The sequence below is a fragment of the Carcharodon carcharias genome, chromosome 31, assembly GCF_017639515.1.
Source record: "Carcharodon carcharias isolate sCarCar2 chromosome 31, sCarCar2.pri, whole genome shotgun sequence".
Classification (NCBI taxonomy): Eukaryota; Metazoa; Chordata; class Chondrichthyes; order Lamniformes; family Lamnidae; genus Carcharodon; species Carcharodon carcharias.
In genome coordinates this window covers 29,223,564-29,242,828 of record NC_054497.1, presented here as the reverse complement: position 1 = coordinate 29,242,828, position 19,265 = coordinate 29,223,564, and the positions used below count along the sequence as shown (strand labels likewise).

At 42.7% G+C, this 19,265-nt stretch overlaps 2 protein-coding genes across 8 annotated transcripts in view; both read right to left on the bottom strand.

The window, feature by feature from the left end:
• Window positions 1–16,984, bottom strand: part of LOC121271606 (melanin-concentrating hormone receptor 1-like) — a 29,450-nt gene extending 12,466 nt beyond the window's left edge. The window contains 2 exon segments of the mRNA XM_041177642.1: window positions 13,761–14,018; window positions 16,753–16,984. Of these exon segments, the coding sequence (XP_041033576.1) occupies window positions 13,761–14,018; window positions 16,753–16,984 (490 nt within the window).
• The window catches only part of LOC121271830 (myocardin-related transcription factor A-like), a 227,890-nt gene continuing 218,350 nt past the window's right edge, over window positions 9,726–19,265 (bottom strand). For all 7 annotated transcript variants that reach the window (XM_041178134.1, XM_041178135.1, XM_041178130.1 and 4 more), the window contains one exon: window positions 9,726–19,134. In XM_041178134.1, the coding sequence (XP_041034068.1) occupies window positions 18,617–19,134 (518 nt within the window). In that variant the 3' untranslated portion in view covers window positions 9,726–18,616. The remainder of the gene's footprint in view (window positions 19,135–19,265) is intronic.

The window sequence follows — 19,265 nt, the reverse complement described above, 5'->3', positions numbered from 1 at the left end:
CCAATACCCACACTCACTCTAGCTATGTCTCACTCACGATGAGGTCTCTCCTCTGCTAGTGTGCTTCTAATGGTCCCTTTCTTAAACAGAACTGAGTTGAGCTGAGATGACTCACACTGGTTAAGCTTCAAATAGTAATTAACCCCTATTCAGGCCCTAATAGGCTTCAGGTGATTAACAGTTAATTGTCTGGGTGACTCATTAAAGCCAAGGTTTAGTGGGCTTATAGGATTGAAAAGAAGCTGACTGAAGTAAATTATTTAATAAATACTCCAGATAAAAGAAAGAAGCACAAGGTGTATCATGTAATTATCATTAAATAGTATTTTAACATTGAAGAGGACTAAAGGGAGGTGTTAGTGGTGGTGGATAATGAGAAATAAGTAGAAATGCAGGATTCTGAAATTGATTTTCCTCTAATCAAACTGGATAATGAGGGAGTGCTTGAAAATTTAAATGTAGTATTGAGTTACCTTCTAGACAAGTGTCAAAGTGATTTGGGGAAGCTATTGCAGTCACACCAAGATATTTGTGGAAATAAGTTGGGGAGGACAATTTTAGCTATACATGATGTGTCTGTATACATGAAGTTTCATCTTCGCTAAGGCAACATCCTTATCGATTAAATCTGGAAAAGTTATCACAAACACAGAAAGAAATTGATTTCATGCTTCAGAATTATAACATTGAGTCTAGCTGCAGTAACTGGAGTTCGTCTATTGTGCTGGTACCAAAACCGGATGGAACACAGAGTGTGTGTGTGTGGACTATCGAAAGGTGAATGTGGTGACAAAATCGCAAAAGTTTCCGCAAGTAATATAGGCATTGCGGCCCAACTTATTTCCTCAAATATCTTGCTGTGACTGCAATAGCTTTTCCAAATCACTTTGTCACTTGTCTGGAAGGTAACTCAATACTACATTTAAATTTTCAAATACCCTCTCATTATCCAGTTTGATTAGAGGAAAATCAAGAAGATGAAAATGGAATTGAAAAACCCATAGGGTCACAGTCATAGAGGTCTACAGCACATAAAAAGGCTCTTCGGCCCATCGAGTCTGTGCCGAACAAACAAGTACTTAACTATTCTAATCCCATTTTCCAGCACTAGGCCCATAGTCTTGTATGCCATGGCATCGCAAGTGCACATCCAAATACTTCTTAAGTGTTATGAGGATTTATGCCTCTACCACCCTTTCAGGCAGTGAGTTCCAGATTCCCACAACCCTCTGGGTGAAAAAATTCTTCCTCACATCCCCTCTAAACCTCCTGCTCCCTTACCTTAAATCTATGCTCCCTGGTTATTGATCCCTCCACCTAGGGGAAAAGTTCCTTCCTGAGTACCCTATCTATACCCCTCACTTTTTCACAGAGAAGATATTCAACGATGGAAATAGAGACTTTGGGTTTGGTGTTAATATTGCAGCATTTTTCAGATTTATGTCGCAAACAATTTGTCAGAAACAATTGCTTATACAGGCCACAATCCTTTAAAGTTTCTGGACAAATTTTGAGACAGAAGTGCCAAGGCTATTCAGATGGAGTTTATTACTGGAACCATCTAATCTACAGCTTATACCTATTGCAGGGCGAGACAATCTGATTGCAGATGCAATATCAAGAGTTGAAGCTTAAAGGGAAGATTGGACATTTAAAACATGGGCACTGAACTAAAATGATTTCTGTTGGTACAAAGGATTTGTATATATATTATGTTAATGTATGCATCTGGTAATGTAATAGCATATGTAGATAAGTATAGGAGATAATATAAGATGGGTTAATAAAAATGAAGCAGTCTTTTTAAATTATGACAGTTCATTTTTTAAATAAGGAGGGGGATGTGAGGAAGGTATAATAATGTTATTGGAATTTATTGTAAAATAGTGGTATCTGTGTCTGTGTGTGTATGTGTGAGAGAGAGACTTAATTGGATTAAAGGCAGCTAGTCTGAAGGCTTTGATGTAAACATGGGGGAAGGTTAGGATGTAAGGTGTAAAAGGACATTTGTATTTTTAAACAAACCAGGCTAGATTGTTTTCAAAATAGGGAGTGAAATATTACACCTGGCCAGGTGAAGTTTAGAAAAGTGTGTTTATTTTTCCCAAAGATTACTGGTAAAACTTAGTGCTTTGAGAGATTTTTATTATCAGAAAGGTATAATCCAAAGACATAGTGAAACAATGGGAATTTGCACTCAAAGAGGAAAATATGTATAAAGGACCGAAGGTTGTGTATAAGGTTGAGCATTTTAAAGATCTAACAAGTGTGAAAAGCCTTCAGCATCTATGCCTCAAGCTACTGTTTTCAAAGAACTGAAATTAAGAAAATTCACTTTGATTTCGACTTGCTCAGGGTATTGTGTGTCACTTTGCCTGGGGTCTTTTAAAATCCGTGTGTCTTACTGTTGCTTAACAAAAGTGTAACTAGGAGTAAGATTAAGCAGGGGACTTGGAAGTTATTATAGTAGTAATTTGTAGACATATGAATGTGCTTAAAAATCATTTTTCTTGTTAATAAATGTTTAATCTGGTTTTGTAAAAACCTTTAAGACTTGCTGATCTTATTACTACTGAATTCAAGGCATACAGCTGTAAATTTATATAAGTTGCAAAACAAGTTGTGGTAGTTGTTTCAAGTTTCCCTTTGGGATTTGAACAACTCAGCATTTGCCATCGGCTGTGCCATAACACTGGGGAGTTGAGGGGTTGGGGTGGTGAGGTGGTCAGTGGGTCAGGATGATCATCCCATGACAGAGAGTGATCAAGCAGTGGCCCTTGAACTGCATGCAGACCCTGAGCCATTGTTGTCTCAGTCCTGAAAGTTCAGACAAATCAGCCTTGACATTTTTTATATTTCTTAACAAAAACATTGCATAGGCTAAGGCTTTTTTCTCTAGAAGAGGTCGAGATGACCCGAGAGAGGCTTGTAAAATTATAGAGGTGTTCGATAGGGTAGACAAGTGGACAACATTTTTACATGCATTGGCTCCAAAATTAGGGATCATAAATATAAGATAGTCACTAATAAATCCTACAGGGAATTCAGAAGCTTCTAGGGAATGCTGAGAATGTGGAATTTGCTACCACATGGAGTTGTTGAGTCAAATAGCATGAATGTATTTTGGAGGACGTTAGATAAACATGAGGGAAAAAGCAATAGAAGAATAGGGCGAGATGAAGAGGGGTGGAAGGAAGGTCATATGACGAATAAACACTGGCACTGATCAGTGGGGCCAAATTGCTCTGTCTCTGCACTGTTATCAACTGATTTATGTAACTGTGGTTTGTTCTGTTCAAATTTCCAGTGGATGATCCAATTTTTAGACCTACAGCCTTATTAGTCAATCAATTCAAAATCAAAATGGCAATGTATTTTTGTGTCAGCAATTCTAGATTTATGCGAATTAATAGGAAGAGGGACTTAATTTTTCATAGGTAGCTTTGAGGGTTCAATGTTACACATCTCAGCAATCCAGAGATTGCTCTAGAAGTCTCACCTTTTCAACACTCACAACCCTTTCAGAGTTATCTGAATCTACTATCACTTAAATCATATTTTCAGATTTGAACTGCAAAGCAAGTAATGGAATGGTGGGAATTCCAGTTACCTTAAGGGTTCCACTGCACTTTCAGTGTAACTACCTGTGTACACATCTTAGATTTAACTTCACAACTGCCCTCCTTCTGTGCTATACTATTCCATTACTCCATAAATTAATACTTTTGGCAATTGTGTTAAATAAAGCAAATGCCATTTATGAGGATGGAAATAAGTCTGGCCACCTACTCCAGAGATTGTTGCCGGAATATTGGTGCACACGTAGATGGTCCAGACGAGAATCAGAACCAAAATTTAGCCCACTGGCTCTCTCTGCCTTTGTCACTCAGTGCACTTTTATGTGGAACCTAATGAGTAATGGGTGAGTCTTTTCAGATGAAGGATTGTGAAATCATTTCAGACTTCCAGGTCACATGGAAGCATTGCAGTCTGATGTTTATATAAATGTCTGATGTCACAATGGAATCTTGCTCTGTATTTTGCCTGGCACCAATATAATGTTATCTCATCCTCATATCCCAGCTCCATTACAGCTGGCTGCATGCATGAGCTAGCCTCTATCTTTTGTGATTGATACAACCTTTAGGTTGCACGTTTTGTGATCCAACATTCTGAGGTTTAATAAACCTATACCACTAACTTTGGAATATGTGAGCCGCAAGCACATGGTTGAAAGTAGTCCCTTGAAAACCTCGCACCTCCCTAGCTTCACAACCCGCCCTGTCCCTTCAACCCACTAAGATCTCAGCTCTTCCAATTCTGGCCTCTCGCGCTTACCCAATTTTCCTCGCTCAACCATTGGTGGCTTTGCTCTCAACATAGAAGTAGGCCATTCAGCCCATCAAGCCTGCTCTGTCATTCAAACAAATCATAGCTGATCATACCTCTATGCCATTTTCCCCACAGCCTCCATACCCCTTGATGTCATTAGTGTCCAGAATTCTATTGATTTCTGTCTTGAACATGCTCAATGATTGAGGTTCCACAGCCCTCAGAGTTCCAAAGAATCACCACCCTCTGAATGATGAAATTCCTCCTCGTCTCAGTCTTAAATGGCATGCCCCTTATATTAAGACTGTGCCCTCTGGTTGTAGACTCAGCAGCCTCGGGAAACATCCTATCCATATCCACGCTGTCACACCTGTAAGATTTGTGTAGGTTTCAAGAGCTTTGGTTCTTTCTCCTCAAACCCTTCCCTCTCCCTTTGTTTCCATCTCTCACCTTGAAGATGCCCCTCAAAACCTGCCATGGCGGCTATACTTTTAGTCACACATCCTCAGATCTCACGTAATACAGATAATGAATAGCACACCTGTGAAGCACCTTGGATCATTTCATTCTGTCCGAGGTGCTTTGCAAATGCAAGTTGTTGCAGTGTAACAAACATGATGCAGAACTTATTAGAGCAGTTTTAATATAAAACAGATCCCATATCCTTTATTTACTAATACCATTATAAACAGGGGCAGAAACTCAAAGGCATTATTGTGTATGAAGTGACAACTGTTTGGCTGTTAAGGAAACCATGTACAGTTTTAGCTGCCTTGTTACAAAGAACACTAAAGCCTTGGAATGCATCAGCATAGTAGAGGCTGAAACTAGTTAGCACACCTGAGATACTAGGGCTACTTCCATTGCAGCTGAAAAGGCAAAGGCAGTTTTTAAAAATGATGAAGTTTTAATAGTATGGAAATGGAGAAGCTATGTCCTCAGCTTGGTCTCATCAATATGCCCTACATGTCAAAAAACTTGAAACTCCAAGCAAGAAGAATTGATATTTGTAGTAAGTTTGGAAAATCCCTTCTGCAATTCATTTAATAATTAGTTACCACCACGCCCAGAGCAACCAAAGTTTAAGAGGTATGATTAAATACATCCCTGTAAGGTGTAGGGCAGAAAGCTACTGACGTAGTCCTATTCCTTACATTAAGTATTCCTCAACGAAGTATTTAAATTATGAAATTTTTATATACGTCAGTGCTTGTAATGTAGGAATGTTATTGATTTGTAATTTTAATTCAATATTCCTTCTTTTAATATCTCATCCACCACTTCACTGTTACCTGAACTTCTCGGTCTATTTTTGTTACACGTTTGTACATCTTTAACCTGATTAGACTGTTTGAATTTTTCAATGTAGGTCACACTGCAAATTCAGCCTTCAGGCTCCATGTGTTTCTTGCACAAAATACCATAAAACTGCCACTGGAGAAAAGATAAGGAAGTGTTCTTTATGAAGGAAGTTAAAGATGTGTTTTAGTGTGTAGAAACCTCGATTAATGCCGGGACCAATGCATTGCTTCGAGGGTCCACTTGAAGGAGAGAAAGATTCAATACAAGGGCCAGCACAGGCATGAGGGACCAAATGACCTCCATCTAAGCTGCATACGTCTAAGGGTGCAACATGAAAGAAAGAGGCAAGATCGAAGATCAGTTTATTTTATTGTATGAAATCGGAGTAATTCAGTGAGAAAAGCAGTGTAATCAACAAGAATTAGGGGTGGAGGGGAAGGATTTGAATCAGATTGACAATAAACTGAGAGGGGCAGAGAGAAGGGGAAAGAGTTAATCACAACTCCAATTACAGGAATCAGCATCGATTAGGGGTTAGGACAACCTTCTGGCCTCTCCTGCAAGCAACCAAGAGGAAAAGTGTGTTTTTGTTAAAAAAGAGAAAACTTGTTTGAACATTTTGATCAGTTCCAACAAGATTGGAGCTGGGGACAGGGAAGGCTGTTTGATTGGGCAGTTAGAGGCAGGTGGGTTAGACGATTAAACCTCCAGGAACACACATATCCAGCGTTGGTAACTGTAGTACTAATAAACCCCAATCCAGCATTAAGCCTCCAATTACAGAGACCTGGAGTCGGCAGCAATTAGAGTTGAATTCCATTTACAACTCCACCACCATCCTGTGGTAGAAACATAAACTGCAGCTTTATTTTGAAGGAGAGTGAAGACAGTGTTTCAAAGGAAATTAAATTCGCCACCTGTTAAAAATTGTAATGGAAGAATCAAGCACTCAAATCTGGTGTGGGAGACACAAGGCAAGACTCTCTCAAACTTGCCCTATAAGTACCAGGTTCTTCACTGTGCACAGCTAGTGCCAACTGATGTCACAGCATCACAGAATCATACAGTGCAGGAGGCCATTCAGCCCACCTCATAATGCCTGTGATAGCTTTTCTATCCAATTAGTCCCACTCCCATCTTTCCATATATCTGCAATTTTTTTCTCCAAATATTTATATTCCAAAAAAGACTCCCACCCTCCCCCTAAATGTTCTCCTCTCATCTCCAAAAGAAGCTGACTCCTTACTGGGGTCTGGTCCCACGGGGGACTCCAGCACCTCACCATGCACCAGAGTGGATTAACCGTGAAGTACAGCACAGCTGAGCTGGAGAGAAAGTAGGAGCTGGCTAATTATTTTTATTCTATCCTTTGACCTATTTATCCTAAAGGAAATGAGTGAAGCAGATGGGTTTATACAACAATTTTATGATCACTAGTGCTGAGGCTAGCTTTCAATTCTTAGGGGGCTTGACAGGGTAGATGCTGACAGGTTGCTTCCCCTTGTGGGAGAATCTAGGACCAGAGGGCATAATCTCAGAGTAAGGGTCGCCCATTTAAAACAGAGATGAAGAGGAATTTCTTCTCTCAGAGGGTAGTCAATCTGTGGAATTCTTTACCACAGAGGGCTGTAGAAGCTGGGTTGTTAAGTATATTCAAGGCTTAAATAGACAGATTTTTAATCAGTAAGGGAATCAAGGGTTATGGGGAAAAGGCAGGAAAGTGGAGTTGAGAATTATCAGATCAGCCATGGTCTCATTGAATGGCAGAGCAGACTCAATGGGCCGAATGGCCTACTTCTGCTCCCACAGCTTATGGACTTATAATTTCAGTTGTTTTCTTCAATTAATTTAAATTCCACTAGCATTAGCCTGGGCCTCTGGATTACTAGTCCAGTGATATTATCACTGCACCATCGGAACATCTACAATAATGTAGCAACAGCTGATGTAGCAACCCTGCAGATACCACCAACTGGAGAGGCGAGCTGGGAGGGTTATAACTAGTGATATGCAGCACTGTACCAAAATGAAGGAAGACAGAAACTAGCTTGCAGAGTGAGCAGATAAATGGCAAATTAAATTCAACATAACCAAGCAGTTAAGTTGCTTCTTTGTTGCTTACAACCAAAATTAAGTCCTCGGGATGTAAGAAACTAAATGCAGCAAAGGAGCAGAGATCTGGGCAAACAAATACATAAATTATTTGTGCCATCAATAGGATCAAATGAAGAACTGAGGAGGAATTTTACAGTGGTAGGGATATGGAACTCTCCGCCACATGCGGCTGGTTGAAGCAGATAAGTGATACACTTAAGGGAAGGCTTGGTGCATGCAGGAGAGAGAAAGGAATATTGGGGGAAATATAGACTAGCTGGGACCAGTGGCCTGTTTCTTTGCTGTGAAATTCTACTAAATGCAACACAGCACCTTTCACACCCTCAGCAGATACTTGGTTACTTTAAGCACCCCTGATGATTTTGTAGGCAAACGAAGCAGCTGCTCAAACAACCGAGATTTGATGAGGGATGTATTACGACAAGGAGAGGAGAATTCTTTACAAAACAAAAACAGAATTACCTGGAAAAACTCAGCAGGTCTGGCAGCATTGGCGGAGAAGAAAAGAGTTGACGTTTCGAGTCCTCATGACCCTTCGACAGAACTTGAGAATTCTTTGCTCTGCTTTTAGTGCTAGCAGAGATCTTTTACATCCAACCAAGAGGGCTCAAACAAGAGGCACTGTGTACTACAATGAATTGTTGACCTAAATTAAGTGCCTAAACCCACAGCTTTCTCACTCAGAAGCACATGTGCAATCACTGAGACAAGGCCTGGCATCATGTGCCCACAGGATGGTGAAGTACTGGAAGTTTGGCTGATTCTATTTCTATTCCTTTCTCTCCCTAACCCAGCAAAGTGCCTTGAACAAATTCACCTTAACTTGGCACAGAATCAAACTGGGGCCATCTGGTCTGCCCCAGCTGTTAACGCAGCTTCACCCCATCACTATAAAAAAAAAGCTGATGGCAAAGGTTAAGTTAACTTTACATCACTCACGATTCTAACGAAAGCACAGGGAGTCTAAATAACACAAACACAATATTTCTTTTAAAAAAAAGTTTTTAAAAAGTTCAACACAAAACAGTGTTTACAGACAGTTAAAAAAGATAAAAAGATAAGAGAAAAGCAAGCAGTAAAATTCATTCATTACGTCCGCTTTCTCTCCCCACCATCCCGATCCCCCACCCTCCCCCCCACCCAGTCTTTTTCCTCATTTATGGCTGATCACTGACATAGCGTCACTACAATTTAAAAAAGGAAAATCCAAATACATTCCGCCAAATGGTTCCCAATAAATGTTTACACCTCAAAGTTGGAATATACACATTCACAGTGGCATCAAAAGGAGAAAGAGTTTGTACAAAGTTCTGACACATCAGTCTGATGTGAGGGCCCAGTTCCTGTAGGGGGAAAGTGATTGGTTATCGCTCAAGTTCAGAATATTTCACAAAGTGCTTGTGTACAGCAGAAGCTTGATTATCACTCAGGCACTGACGTTTTTCACTGCCCTAGAATTTTAATGCTACCCACAGTAAAGTGATTGGCAAAGGGCACCTTGGCTGGTGGGTACGTTGTGGGATATTAGGCTCTGCCAAGTTAACTGCCCCAACTACAGCTCAGTGAGCAACATTCCTTCAAAAGGACAAAATTCATTTGGTGCGTTGAAATGAACGATGGGCACTCAATGGTCTCCGGGTGAGACTCTCAGCAGCACCCTCCTTCAGTTCCCTCACATCCCACCCCACCCCCTGAAATTTACCTTGCTACACTCCGAGAAGTTGGGGGGGGTGTGGAGAACAGTGTTGGTTCTTGCTGGGCTGGGTTACTATTTCACAGATAACCTGAGCCCATAGCTTAGGCTGCAGGTGCCAGCATGCTATTTGGCTGTAGGAGCCATCACAGTCTAGCCCGATCTCGCACTGAGCTGAGTCCACATGTGCATCAATCTCCAGCAGTGGTAAAGATAGCCATCAGTAGGAAACATGACTGACTCGTCCCCTGTGCCTCCCTAACCCCACCCCCCCACCCACTCGGTTTCCATAACCCACAGCACTGAGACCAATTACAGTCAGCCCTGCTTTGCAGCAGGGATCAAACCGCAGACTTCCTCGATCTGGATGGCGCACTGGGAAGGGAGCTCTGGGAGCAAGTCTCTGGCCGCGCAGCTTACAGCAGCTCTCCAATGCCAGGGCTCGAGTGCGATCCTGTATGATGGGAAGAGTTTGTCTGTGCTTGGGCAGTGCTTTGAGAAAGGTAGACCTGGTTGCTCATCATCCAGGCAGATATCCTCGACATGTCCTCCCCCCCCACCACACACACACACCCAACCCCCAAACTTATAGCACAGGAACTGGAAATTCAGGTAGTTTGATGTTTGGAGTGGGAAATGAATGAATATGCAAAAAAATAACACTTTTCACAACTTTGATTTGATCACCTGATTCCTAGACTATGATTTCTTTACAGGTCAGTGGCACTCCAAGCTCTTCCCAACCCCATCACCACCTCATCTGCCACCTAATCACACGAAGTTGCAGCCTCTCTCCTGCTAGTCAATGATTTTTCTGCTATTAGGACTTTGAATATGTTTTACCTCCTTGATTTTTCATTTCCCAGCACTGCCGGCAACATCATATTTCAATGCTTAGAGCCAGACAAGGTTATACTTGTCATACACCCTGACAGGACATCTGTTCCACCAATAGCGTACAGTACTTGTCTAAAAATGCAAACTAACATTGCATATGCAGCAGGGGCGTTAGTGAATAGTTGAACAACCAGAATGGGGTCCCACAATGTAGGAGGGCACAAGGGCTGGACACACCACATTTCCTGAATCTTACAGTACTGAGCATACTGCTGCCAATTTTCAATGTCATCAAGAATCAAGATTAGCTAAGTTTACCCTAAGTCAGTGGACATTACAAGTACCATGTAACCAGCCTGGATAACATCAATTCAATCCCATTCTATAAAAAGGCTGCTTGACAGCCCCTATGTGAGATCAGACATGCATTTTATCCATTTTCTGTACTCCCAGTTTAGCACTTTGAAACCAGCATTTTCTGGGAATTTCTATGTGGAATTGTGGTAATGGGTAGTAAAAGGCAAGTTTGGTTTCCTATGAGCACTACACACCAGCATATCGCCACCCGGTTTATCAATATGTCCAGTTTGGGACTTACCTGTAATCTGAGGGGATCAACTGTTATGAATATCACCCCCTGCTTGAAAAGCTACCCAAAAAATTGCATTCTGAATCTTTTTTTTTAAAAATGGTGCTATGTCCAAACATCAACATTCAGCCACCTCAGCACAGACTCATGTGGAGAACTCAACCAGGAGGCCACCATGAATTTTAAAGCTTGATATGACTGGAGATGTGTTGCAAGCCGCACCGACACTGATTGACACAAATCTCATGGGGAATTCAAGTTTTAATCTCTCCTCCTGAGTGGTTTAACATTGTTCTGTCCCTGAGCAGTGAAGGAAAACTCCACCCAAGTGACACCAAGTCCCAACCCCAATTCCAAGGGCTCATTTAACACAGAATACTGATCAGGCGCACACATCATTGTATGCAGGATTGTAATGTTTCATGCCTCTCTCTTACAGTTGGCAGTAACTCTTGTATTTTGATGCCAAAGCTCATCCTGTTCCCTTCCGATAATGTGCATGCACTTGAAATTCAGCAAGGGGGCTGCTGTGGATTTTTCCATCCCGTCCCACCCCATCCAACCCCCACCCCATGCAAAGGCCAATTGTAGCATCAACTATAGACTCAGCAGCCCGGGGACTGAACCTGACACTTTCCTGGTCTGGATTAGCTCAGGCGCATCTACCCACAAGAGCCCTGGGGGGGGTCAGAGCCTATCGATCAAGTAGAACCAATCTGCACTCAGTCTGTGGTTGGGCAGATTAATTATTGAACGATAGTTTGAGACCTTGAGACAGCGCAACCCACCCGCAAAACCTGCAGTGATTGGACCTCTTTGTCTTTCGCTTTGCCTGCTTTGAGGAAAGGAGGACAGTGCAGCAACAATGCACAGAATGCGACAGCAACCCACAGAGAGCACATGAAAGTATCGAGAAACTAGCTCCTCCAGATGCTGCCTGCACTAAAGCAGGTCAAAGCAGTGTAGAGTAAATCCAGTTTACTGGTTCAAAATACTTCACTGATCAAATACCTTACCACAAAACAATCTCTGAGCAGGAACCCAGTAAAAAAAAAAAGTTATACAGTGCATAATTAAAAAGTGCCCATCTCCACCATAATTTTTTAAAAAATCCAATCTATGCCCCAATTCATAGGAGCTACGATAATTAAAGTTGACCTTTAGCAAATGCATAACGTACCAAACTTATTTTAAAGGGTTTGGAGATAAGCTTGCATCTGAAGCTTTAGAATGGGTTTCAATTCTCCTGCCTGGTTTTATATTCCATTTCTATTACAGATTTGAGAGGACCGGGTTCAATGGAGATACAATTATCTTCTCTGCCTTTGCCTCCTCTTCACTGAATAGCCATCTCTTGGGCTACAGTTGAGGGCTAGGATCTACAGCCTGTGATGTCCACTAGGTAGACCTGTAGTTATACTGCCAACTGAAGCTTACACTGTGCTTGGTAACAAATAAGCAGGCAATTTAATGATACAAGTGCACTGGCAGAATCCACTTTCTCCCAACATTAATAGTGGAAAATATTGTTCATATCAAATAGTCCAAAGGTGCATTGGCGCCTTTTGGACTTGCTGCTTTGGATTGAGCTGGAGTTGGACTGCACATTGCACCAAACTGACTGGAGTGGCTTCACATCTTTCAGGAGTCAGGTCACCGACCTCCCCCTCAGCACCCTGCCCCCCAGGATTAAGGTTCTCATATAGTCAAGGCATGTGCAACAACTCTGTAGTTGGTGAATGTGCCCCTCCCCAGCCCTGTGTGAAAGGGCAAAAGTGAAGCTTTCAACTGGATCAGCATCCACCCTACAAAGAGTCACCACTTAGAAATGGTCAACTGTACTGCCTCTGGGATTTTTCCATAGAAGCACACAGTGCAGGGAGAGGCCATTCAGCCCACTGTGGCTGTGCTGGCTCTTTGAAAGAGTTGTTGTGTTTTGTCCCAGGTCCCTGTTTTTTTGTCCATAACCCTGCATATACCTCAAGTACCTGTCTAACTCCCCTTTAAAGTTATTTACAAGAATCAGCTACCACCACCACTTCAGGTTTAATCAGGCCACAAACCAGGTTACACAGGGGCAAAGGTAGAGATTTAAAACATAGGTGACAGGAATTGAGCAGCTGCACCAAAGCATTTACCCTAACCCTCCTTAAAGAGCACATGATTAATACATAATCCATGGTCTTTGATCTGTGGATCCACATCACTTAAGGGATCTTCCAATTCTCAGCAACCTTCCTCTGCCATTTCCTGATTAAGCCGCCAGTTGGGCTACAATGCACTAACTGATTGCATTACATTTTCAATAAAAAGTGCAATAGACCCAGAATACAACCCACCATTGAACCATGGTAGGGAGAAAAGAAAATCAGCCAATCATTTGCCATGGCTTGGTGAAGAATAAGCAGAGATTGTTAAAACCGAACAGCACGCTTAATTCAAGGCTTCAAATTGGCACTGATTGCTCCAATTTGGGAATAGATGATGACATCTAAAGTGCCTTGGGTTGCTCCGGTGGTAAGTGGTTGAATCTAATACCTTCTGAAGTGACCTAAGCAAGCCACTTGTTTGTAACAGGTAAGTTGAAGGGAAGAGGAGGTGGATGGTAAATCCGATCAGATTGATTTGTTTGATTTAGGGATTGGGATGGATTGTCAATTTTTATGTTGTAACTCCAGTGCAACACAAGGGAGAAAGGGCTAGACGGATTCGTTGATAGGATCGTCGTTAGAGATGAACTGGTAGGATGGTGTGGAGCATAAACGGGGGACAGTTGGACCAAGTGTGCTGTTTGTGCTGTACATTCGTTTATAACGTGTATGCAGTAGAAACTCTAACCTCTCGCCCCCATAACGCACCGACAATAAACGTAGCCTTGCCAATGCCACTCACCTCCCGAGAAGTCTAAAGCGTCAGGTCCAAACCCCACATCTGTGCTAACTTTACCATTCTCAGCCAACAAAGGGTTTGGGGCGCAGTGGGGGAGGAAGTGAGGTGGAGGAGGAGGAGCAGCTTGTTTGCAGGCCTCCTGCCTCACTGCTATCCAGTGATCACTGCTTGAAAGTGCATAAGAACGAACAGGATCAGGGTCATCTGGTAACTTGCCCACTGACACCGATAGTGCAAGCTCATGTACAGAAGGAAGGCCACCTGAATGGACAGATGAGAGCTGTGAAACCATCACTCTGAGCCCAAGGTGTGGGATGAAAACAGAGGAAGAAAGAGGGATAACTGCAGTGAAACTTATCGACAAACTTTTCTGAACTTGAGTGCAGAGCAACAGCAGTTAAAATAGTAAAACGTCAGGTCGAGTCTGGGTAAGGTCCACAAAACCTTACTGTCTACAATATTAAAATAGTAAAACATCCCAAGGTATGTCATAGGAACAATGATCAAACAAAGACTAGACACTGAGCAACACAAAGAGATTCAAGTTAGGCCAAAGAGGTAGATCTGAAAGAGTGTCTTAAAGGAGGAGAGGGGGGGCAGAAGGGTTTAGGAAGGGAATTTCAGGACCTCATGCCTAGGCAGCTGAAGACCCGGCCGCAATGGCATAGTGAAGAAAATCGGGATGCACAAGAGAGTGTACTCTGGCGTACTAACTCTCCCATTGCAGCACTCAACTGCATTTTTCATTCATAATCACTAGGGTGTACGCAGCAAGTTTCATATAGGAGTTTGGGGATGCAAATCTGACAAGCGGGTGGTAGGGAAGTAGTAAGTTGGAGAGAAGACATACAGAGGGAGAAAGAGTAGACTGTGTCCAAAGTAGCGTACCCCAGTCTTTCATTCTGCACATAGTGTCTTCGTTAAGCTCTTAGGCAGGGCGTTAAAGAGGGAGGAACCGATGAACCCATGATTGAATGGCAGAGCAGACTCGATGAGCTGAATGGCCTAATTTCTGCTCCTATGTCTTATGGTTTTATGATATGCCCCTTGGGAAACAAACTGCCTTCTGCTGTACATTCAGAACCAATACCAACTGACCAGGGCTTATTCTTGCAAAGGCCTTCAGGCCACAACTGATTTACAGAAGTAACCACACTCATTAGGACACAGTTTCACTCCTGTTCGTGTTTCGTTTAAATCCTGGACCCCATGAATCAAGGGCCCATGACTAAAATATCAGGGAGAGCTTCGTTACCAGGTTAAGACGACTGGGCTTGGATTGTCTCAGATTGCAGCTAAAACCCAGTGATGATAACAAGCCCCTACTTACAAAACCCACATCAGATTTATGGCTGTAGATCATGTCAGAGCAACCACCAAATATTGCACATTTTTCTGCATCTATGAGCCCCAAACATTCAAAACATTGAGAACAATCAGCCCTGGTACAGGAGTTGCCATAGTATTAGTTGGTGCCACTAAAGGTTGCTGGTTATGATTGGATAACTGAGCCAACACAAAGGGCCAAATGGCCTCCTTCTGTACTGTAACAATTCTGTAATACAACTTGCTGGGTGTCTGGCTGATTAATTGGATTGATAGAATGTTACACTGAAAATTACTGAGCCATAATAGTCTAGAGCACACAATGCTTACAAAACAACCTGCAGGACCGCTGCAACTATTAATTTAGTTCAGGCAGAAAAATTCAATGGATGTTCACCAGGCTTCTACTGTCATGAGCTTTACATGGCTCGGTATTGGGTGGAAATCCTTTTTTCCATTGGAGAACTTATCTAGGGGGGAGGGGGAGTCAGTTAGCAGCAAGGTGGATCAAAATCCACCATCCTCAGTTTCTTTCGAATTGTTTAGAACGCTGCATTCAGAGGTCCTAATGCCACAGATCAACTCCCAGAAGGGTAGTCATTTCTGTGAAGATTATTTACATTGATTGCTGAGAAGTAGAGGAGAAAGTATTGCAGTGAAAATGACTCAAAATATCCAGATATTAAAAATATCATTTGCTTTGCACTGATCAACTAGGAACAAGGTCCCTCAGGCAAAGGGATTGAAACTCCCTAGTAAATTTGAGGAGGCTAGACACCTTAGCAGCACCAAATTCATTCTTACAGTGCACACAGGGATTTGGTGAAGAAAATATATGCAATGTACTAAAAATAAACTCAGAGCCTTTGTTGAGAAATCCACTGCTTAACACACTAAATACACCTTCCAGTGCAAGAACCATACCCAACACAAAGTTATTAGGTACAGCTGGAATTAGGAACGAACAATAACTATCTTCCTTCTGCTTCAATAGCCACATTGACAATATTGGGAATAAGAAGGTCTTCAGCATCTCACATGGATTAATAACTTGAATTGTCTCCACACAACATTTAAAATTAGTTTCTCCTGAAGTTCTCCTGCCACATGTCCCACTTTGGGTAGAATTCCACTTGATTCAGCAAAGCACTTGGATACCTGATGGTACAAATGTCCTTTCTCTCAAACTTTACGACAAAGTAAAAAATCATGGAAACCAAAGAATCAACTCGTGGAGTTGGGCTTCCCCACGTCAATAAGCAACCGGTGGGTCAAGGGAACTGGTGAGCAAAAGAAAGCACTGATGACCAAAGCAGCTACACCCAATCTCTTTTTTGGGCTATATAATGGCCACAGTAACTTCAACTTTGGCTACTACAAAGGTCATCTTGGCCAAAAGTTTGCAATAGTGATTACGACCATAAGGCCTGCAGTGTGTGAATGTGACTTTAGGTGAGAGTTTCAATTATAAAAATCATAGTATTGCCTAGGCCTCAAGGCTATAGTTATCCCCAATCATTCTAACTAAACTTAAAAACCAAGAATTCAAGGCAATTGCCATTCTATGCAACCTATTTTCACCCTTCTATCACCATCTACAATTCTCCAAAGGCTCTTGTCCCTCGAGTCTCCTTCAGCTTAATGTCCAGTCCATGTCTAGAAGTCATACACACGCTCTTCTCTAGATCCAAAGCTAATGTTATTCCATTCTCAGCCAGGAAGAATAAATGGACCAAGATGAAATGCATTAGCTTGGTCACAGGCAGTAAGCAAATGCTCAAACTCTTCACATCTGGCTGACAAGCAGGAGAGTCATTATAAGCTCTGGGAGCAGAAATAGTGAAGCAAACGTCTTTAACTGCTATTCTACTAGGCTGGACAAGTTGTCGTTTGATGCCCATTTCAAGGCTTTAAGTTAAAAGTGGGCCCTGTACACCAGTGTTACTTTATCAGTGAAATTAATTTAACACAGCTGGAAGTCAGCTATGTGGCCTATACACAGATATGATTAAACGGCACATTTTACAGTATGCAATTGTTTTAAATTCTAGATTGCAACTTAACAGTTTTAAAAGAAATCCTTGTATTAGCTAGCAAGAAAGATTCAAGAAACTTCTCCTGCAGTAGAATTTAAAATGCCTTTCTATTTCACTTGCGAGAAATACTACAGCAATTGTTTGCCCTGTCCAAAACATAACCCTCGACTGGTCAAGCTCCCTTCCACTTTGAAGGGCAAGGTGTGCAGGAGGTAAAGGAGTTTCCCGCACAGGCAACGCTTCTTGGGTCAACGAGGGAATGAAATCTGGGCGTATGCCCACCACCCCCCCCATGCACCCCAAACCCAAAGGGCCTAGAGAACATGCATCTGGCTCACTGAGATCCCAGTTGGCAGTCGAAAGCTATTTATCTGTCATGCATGGGTCTGCACTGATTGGCACACTCAAATGTCACCCCACCCTGGAGCTTCAATCTGGTATCAACACTGTAAAAACCAGCAGCATAACAGCTCTTCTACTTTCCTCGCATAACTCTGGGACTTGTTGGAATCAGCCCTCGGTAGGATAATGCTTCCACCTCCAAGAACAGAACGGAATTTTGATTTTTATGCAGCCCCAAGTTGTGCGCATTTTGGACTCAGCAAATTAAAAATCACTTGGGGAAAGTTGCAGCTGTCCTTGGGGTGTGCACGAGAATACACTCGCCTAATCCAATAACACAGCTCAAAACTCAAAGTCGAGAATGAATGGCACATAAAGATGCAGTGGGGGCTGCCCCCAGGGCTAAATTCTCTCCTCAGGCTAAACAAACAATACCAGGCTCTCTCTTGCGCACGAAAGGAACAACTTCACGATAAGCCAAAACGCTGCAGTTACAATCCGAGCCACACAAACACAGGTCTTGTTTCACAATCTTAAAGAGAAATCATGCAGGACCAAGGTATCTGTCCCAGGTGCAGGCCACATTCGGACTTGTCCTGAACAGGGTGGTGGCTGGAGGGGGCAGTTACTCTTGATCCCTGCTCAGTTAGTGTACCTTTGGGTTTTTTGTTTTAAAACATTTTTTTTTTTGTTTACTTCCCCCAATCAGTGCAAAAACACAACCTTGGCAACGTAGAAACCAAATGATGGATAGGCGCTAAGAGTGTAATCCTGCTCCCTAGTATCAGGCTCAGAAGCCTCGTGAAGAGCTAAAGGTCACAGAAGCCCTTGCTGCCCAGGTCAATCTTTGAGACGATCCATCTTCTAGTTGGGAATCTAATCCAGTTGTAGATCCCCCCCAACAATGGTGGTCGGGCTCAGATTTGAGCCATTAGCTCCAGCCCATTCTTGCCTGTGACTTTGAAACAGAGAAGATCCTCTGATGCTTCGCAAAGGGACCTGCATCCCCAGCGTGTGTGTAGTTCCTGGTCAAGTAAAGTGACAGCGAAGATTACACGCTGAAGGACCCTGACTTAATTCAGGCTCAGCGCATTAAAGGTCCACATCGACCAGGAGGCTTTGCGAAGGATTGCCCTCAATGTTTTAGCTGTAACGTTAATCCCACTGTAACTGTAGGTCGTGACTGTCTAGAAAGTCAGTAGAGAAGACACTGGGAGTTACAGAGCTCAAAGGAGCAAGACCCACAGAAGAGCTGCCCATAGTGAGGTCCAGCCACTCCATGTTGTCCAAGTTAGTGTCAGCAAGGTCCAGAGTCAGGCTGGTGCTGTCTGCAGTGAAGTGCATGTCAGAAGTGTCCATGGGTGAGTGCGGGTGTTCCAGAATACTGGAGCTGCTCAGCATTTGGTTGTGTAGGTCATCGATGAGGGAGAGGGGTTCTGTCCCGTCATTATCCACCGATAATAGTGGGACGCCAGTGGTGCTCACGAGGAAGTCCTCCAGTCGGCTCTCTTGGTTGCTGGACTGACTGTCGCTGATAGGCTCCAGCAACAATTGTGGGGATGGGAGTGGCGCTTTGACAACTGCCGGCGGAGACACGGCGAGCGTGGGTGAAACGTTCCGTGGAGACGGTGTGTTTAAAGATGTGGAAACTTCCTTGGCATTGAGTGAAATTTCTATAATGAAGAAGAAAATAAATCAATGCTTTATTCACTTCTTATTCTCTTTACCCAAGTGTCTGTTCCTTACACCATGATTTAGGCAGTTCAGTCTCTCCACATAGCACTGAGTGTCCCGAGTACTCGGG